The 6,000-nt window shown below is 39.0% G+C and overlaps 1 protein-coding gene across 1 annotated transcript in view; it reads right to left on the bottom strand.

Moving 5' to 3' along the window:
- Positions 1 to 1,104: 1,104 nt before the first annotated feature.
- Positions 1,105 to 6,000, bottom strand: part of LOC128841842 (vitellogenin-1-like) — a 48,013-nt gene continuing 43,117 nt past the window's right edge. Inside the window, exons 34-35 of the mRNA XM_054037314.1 lie at positions 4,455 to 4,616; positions 1,105 to 1,425 (exon numbers count right to left, since the gene is read on the bottom strand). Of these exons, the coding sequence (XP_053893289.1) occupies positions 1,301 to 1,425; positions 4,455 to 4,616 (287 nt within the window). The 3' untranslated portion in view covers positions 1,105 to 1,300. The remainder of the gene's footprint in view (positions 1,426 to 4,454; positions 4,617 to 6,000) is intronic.

Raw genomic sequence — 6,000 nt, 5'->3', positions numbered from 1 at the left:
TTTGTTTTATTTGAACTGGTTTACTGGAGGAAAGTTGCCCTTTCATAAACAGGTGGCTTAAGAGGCAAGAAGATTTGGAATTAGAGACAGTGGGCCCAGTAGTGAGTGAATTAAAGTCAGGGCAAAGCTTCCACAAATGATAGTGGGAAGTGGCCCAGGCCCAATGGAGGAGCTGACAGTAGCTCAGCCTGTACTTTGTCATTTTAATGGGAGGAGGAGTGTAAGATGCTTCATCTCCCCTTTTGTAACTCTTCTGAGGAACTAGCAAGTAACATGGATTTGGATTGAGGCAGAGGTTCTTCAAGGAAGGATAGGGAACATCTGTGAACACTGTATTACAAATAAAAATGTAGCAGGAGAACTGATGTTATTGTTCCTAGACTGAATGGAGTTGATGGGAAAATTGCGGATCAACATTAAATAGTTGTCTGAACAAATTCTTTGGTTACTACTACCCACATGCCAGACAGAATCTGGCCCTTACTGTAGGACTTTATTTTAGATATGTAATGTATGGGTATTGTTGTCATTTGTATCATATTTTTCTGTCATTCTTTTGGTAATTTTACTCAGTGTTTTACTAATAGTTTCCTAAAGTTTTTATAAGCATGAATTTCATGGCTGTACAATAGAAAATGATCAACAAAAAAAGTTCCTTTTTACTCTAGTAGCTTATGAACTAACATCACACCCTTTTAAATTTAAATCAAAATGGGGACTGTGTCACACACATTGGCTCTCTGAAAAGCTACTGTGGGAGCCTAGCAGTTCAAGTCATTCTTTTGTACTGTACTAAGGCTAATGCTCTTGCTGGGAGTGAAATATTTTTTTACAGAACAGTTTTGAAGCACAGGATTTTCCTTTTTATTAGAAAACATAAATGAAAACAAGTGTGTACTTTATCTTTAATATGCTAAATTATGAAATCCTTTATATTATAGAATGTTAGAGATAGCCATAATCATGTTTTCCTCTCATCACCCAGTGAACATAATTTTAAGAGAGGACCAGTGTAATTATATCCCAGATAAAAGGATCCAGAATATTATACTTGTCTTGATGGCTTTGTTGATAAGAAGGAGGGGGAAAAAAGAGGTCTGGATACTTATTTAATGAACAGCATATTTATTAAGCAGCGCGTATTGTACATAATGCATTTGACTTTGTACGTAATGCATTAGGCTTATCTATTTTTAAAGCATTTTTTTTTAATATTTTACTGCAGCTATTGCATTCCCCCTGCAGCTGTCCAGCTATTCAATCATTTGGGTGAGTACGTCTATAGCACATTGCCAAAGCATTAAGATGAACTACAATCGTCAGTGCAGGAACAGTCAATGTCAGCATCCACAGACTCCACGATGTCCTCGGCTGCATATTTCCTGTCACTGCTCCTATGCCAGTCAGACAGGCTCACAGCAGAATCTGTCAGAAGAGCAAAGCCACATTAACTAACATCAAGCAAATTAACACTTGAAAACATTCCAAGGCAATATTATTTTGATGGTTGCCAACTCTTTCACCAGACAAGGAATATGGGTCCAATCCTGCCTCTACCATTGACCTCTGACTGACCTATTGACTCAGAGCAGGATTTTCATCCGTGGTGTAATTACTATAATACGTCCCTAAAACAAAATGAATTGAATTTCATGATGCACAAATATAGAAAGCAGGGGCTTGTAGAAGTGCTGGATGTGACCGCCCTTTAAATAAGAGCAATCTGTAGAAAAGCACATCAGCCATCTCTTTTCATGTTATCACTGCCTATGAGGGTGGAGTGGGTGGGTGGGTATTTCATCTCTCTGTTTAAGTTCATTCTGAAGGATAAGCCCTTTGGAGGATTTTCAGAGGTTCATAAACTTCTAATTAAAGTTTTCCCATATATTCTCAAAACTGGCAGAGCAATGTCAGTTTCAGTATTAACCTTACCAGGTTGCTTTATCAACAGCAGCTTTAATATATCATAAACCCCTACTGCTGAAATAATCTAAATGGAATAATAATATTCATCCTCCCAATAAACATTCTGAGCTGGTTGGAGGTTTACCATTGCATATGGAAGAGTATTAGAACCCGCATTTAGATTGTTTGCCTAAGTAGAATGTGCCAAGCTTCCATAATTTTATCTCTAGTTGTTTTGTCAGACATATGTGCAATATATTTACAACATATTATATTATATTATATCAAGAGAAAATCCGGAACTGTTTGTATGGGTTTTGGCTGTATCAGTCATCCATACTCAATGAATGAAATGTTAATGCACAATTTGGTGGAATTACACCTCTCTGACCAACTTGACACACAGGTTTTGTATAATGAACTGCAAAACATATTATCCTAGCATGATGCTTGAGCTGTTTGTTATTAAATATTTAATATTTTAAAGCTAGAAAATGAGAAACCCTAAAGAGTCTAGTTTTGATTTGCTTTTGCTTAGCTTTTTCTCATGCCTTGGTCTTCTAAATTTTTGCATACTAAAGGCCCAATCCTGCAAGCTTTAGCCCCATAAGTAGTCCTTACTTCTGCAAACAGTCTCAGTGGCATCAATGGAACTGTGTAGCTGAGTAACTACGATGCAAGTGAGTAAGAATTTGTAGGATCTGGTCCATCAGGCAAATTGCCTGAAGTATAAACTGCAGGATTTGGCCACAGATTTCTAGGGCAATAGGGGGAAATTTTCCCCTCAGTTCTGCACAGCAGTAACTTCCCTGATATTATGCTCACCCTATACGTGTTGGCCTCCCATTGCTGTCAGTAATGTGGGCTCCTACTTTGTGAGGAGCAGAGTATCAGGGCTGAGTTCTCCCTGTGTGGATCTGAGAGAAGAATTTTGCCCATATATATAGGAGTTCATTTTATGAACCTGGGAGAGAGAATTATGTTACCAGCTCTGCTTCTGCTGCTACTTATCTGGTCCATCAAACAAAAACAAAAAAGGACATCTCTTAAAGAGTTCCATTGTAATGCTGTTGATTCCCAGCCTGAGGAAAAGCAATCATGTTACTGAAGAACACCAATGGCATCCTCTACCTTCTTCCTCCTCAGGAAAATAATAATAATAATAAGAAAACCTTGATAAAAGAGCAAGAAGCAGAGGTGGTAGTGGGCTCCTGTGTCTGAGATTCAGTAAATGAACCAGAGAAACCTGCAGCTGCTGTGCAAGCAGCAGTGACTATGACGACTGATTTGGCTGATTTTCTTCTTTTCATTCTGTGTGAGAATGAGACAAGTTTATTATAGTCTAGTAATCGAAGCAGTGAGTGGCCTAGGGTGATGACACTTCACAGATATGGAACATGGACACAAAAGAAAATCTGTGAAACATGGATATGACAAGATTTTAGAGATAGCTTGGCGTTGAGGGTGTCTTTTCTTTTCTTAAAAGGATTCATCTAGTCACATCACATGGTGCTGTCAGTATGCTATTAGTAATCTCACTGTGTTACTTTTCTTATTGGTTGTGTGAGCTGGGTTGCCTAGTGAAGAGATATATACCCAATGTTTTCATGAACTGCTTTGGCACCTTGGGAATTCTAATAATATGAGCAAAGCATGATGATCTTTAGGAACACTGTTTAAAATCAGTCAGAGAACACTAGATTCTTCTTCTGGTATAAGTTGAGTTCTATGGAGCTATGTCAGTTTACACCAGCTGGGGCGCTGGCCCAGAAGGTTAACATGCAGAACAGAGCTATACTGGTAGGTGGCAGAACTGTTTACGGCTATGGTACATGTGAGTTGTGTGATTTAAGGATTTGGAAGTAATGCACCAGAAAAGAAGAAACTCTGTAGACATGAGGCCTGATTCTCCTCTCACACTTGTGTGAATTTAGAGGATCTACTTTGTAGACAACGGAGTTGCACTAGTGTCAAGCTGATATAAGTGAAAACAGAATCAGGTCCATGCTTTTTAAAAATCTGATATGTCTGAGAGTTAAATACCTTCAAAACCAAGCTGTTTTCTGAAATAATCAGGAGAACACCCTAGCAATATGTTTTTTGCTGATGCATTGCACATGGGCAGAGCATGGCAGCCTAATCACACTGCAGTCATATCACATTACATGACTGACTTTCAGTTGCTTTTCTCATCTTCGTCTACATGAAATAGCAGATTGCAATGTGACTAAAAGGACTTTTTGTTGCTTATCACAACTCAGTGAAACATCTGGAAGGCATGACACATTTTTATTGGTCACTGCTGCCCCTTTTACCATCCCTAAGATTTTTTTCAGACAATACCATCTGCCAAATAATCCACATTGGCTTCTAGCTACCCATTATTGTAATTGTTTATGTAAAATATTAATGGGGTTAGGAAATAACAGCTCTGAAAGTCAGGTGGGATAGTAGGGGGTCTGTGTGGTGCTATGCTACATCTTGACTAACTGATCTGACAGAGCTCCTCTGGTATGTGACAAAAAAGTAAAACAAAAAAAAAATCCTACCTTTTGGGAAACAGGAGAAGCCAACTTTAACTGAGGTTTTCTCAGTTGGAGTACAGCCTTTCATACACTGCAGTATCCTGTCAACAGAGTAACATGTAGATTCCTTTCCATCAATAACAGGATGTCCCTTCAGTTTCACATAGCGGCGTTGCAGTTTACACCCTAAGAGGAAAAAGAAAAAGTAGTTAAACCCTAAGGAATACAAACGCTCTAATCTTTCCTTACAATAAGAAAAGTCCATATTTTCTCCTCAGCTTTTAAGTACAACTCCCCAATGACCCATTTTCACAACAGTAAAGGTGGCAAGATCAGGACCATAGTTAGTGGGGAAAACTGATTTTTGAAAGGGGAGTTGTGTTTAAAAATTGATGGCACAGTATGGCCCAAATGAAATCTTATAGTCCACTCTTTTAGAAATAGGTCTGAAAGCTATTAAGAATAGGTGCTGTGTAAGAACAGGGACTGCTGAATTGCATTAGGAAAAATGTCAGTTGTTTGTGAGTGCATAAGTAATGGCAGCGTTTACATAGTGATATCAAGACTAATTGTTGTATTGGATGATTTTTATAATGCTGCAATTATCAGCACTAAAAAGATCATTAACATTCACAGGATTCCACATGCTATCTTGTTTCCTGACATGCTTATGGGTATGATCTTGCTGCCACTGAAATCAATGGAAAAAGCCCATTTGACTCTATTGAGACTCTTTACAGGCCCAAAGTAAATGAAAATACTGCACTGTTGGAGGGAGTGTAGTATTATTATAAATATATGCAAGGAGACACACTTATACAGTAAGAGCATTTCCCAACGCCCCCTCCTGCCCCCTTTCTATCCAGATCCTCTGATGGGGTAAAATGGAATTGAAGTCAATGGTGCTATGCCAGTTTACCCCAGCTGAGGATCTGGCCCAATGTATTAAAATTCTCTGTGGGCTGTTTATAGATTCATAGATTCATAGATTCTAGGACTGGAAGGGACCTCAAGAGGTCATCGAGTCCAGTCCTCTGCCCGCATGGCAGGACCAAATACTGTCTAGACCATCCCTGATAGACATTTATCTAACCTACTCTTAAATATCTCCAGAGATGGAGATTCCACAACCTCCCTAGGCAATTTATTCTAGTGTTTAACCACCCTGACAGTTAGGAACTTTTTCCTAATGTCCAACCTAGACCTCCCTTGCTGCAGTTTAAGCCCATTGCTTCTTGTTCTATCCTTAGAGGCTAAGGTGAACAAGTTTTCTCCCTCCTCCTTATGACACCCTTTTAGATACCTGAAAACTGCTATCATGTCCCCTTTCAGTCTTCTCTTTTCTAAACTAAACAAACCCAATTCTTTCAGCCTTCCTTCATAGGTCATGTTCTCAAGACCTTTAATCATTCTTGTTGCTCTTCTCTGGACCCTTTCCAATTTCTCCACATCTTTCTTGAAATGCGGTGCCCAGAACTGGATACAATACTCCAGCTGAGGCCTAACCAGAGCAGAGTAGAGCGGAAGAATGACTTCTCGTGTCTTGCTCACAACACACCTGTTAATACAT

Source organism: Malaclemys terrapin, chromosome 8 (assembly GCF_027887155.1).
Source record: "Malaclemys terrapin pileata isolate rMalTer1 chromosome 8, rMalTer1.hap1, whole genome shotgun sequence".
NCBI classification, from domain to species: Eukaryota; Metazoa; Chordata; order Testudines; family Emydidae; genus Malaclemys; species Malaclemys terrapin.
This window is presented reverse-complemented; position numbering and strand designations above follow the sequence as displayed.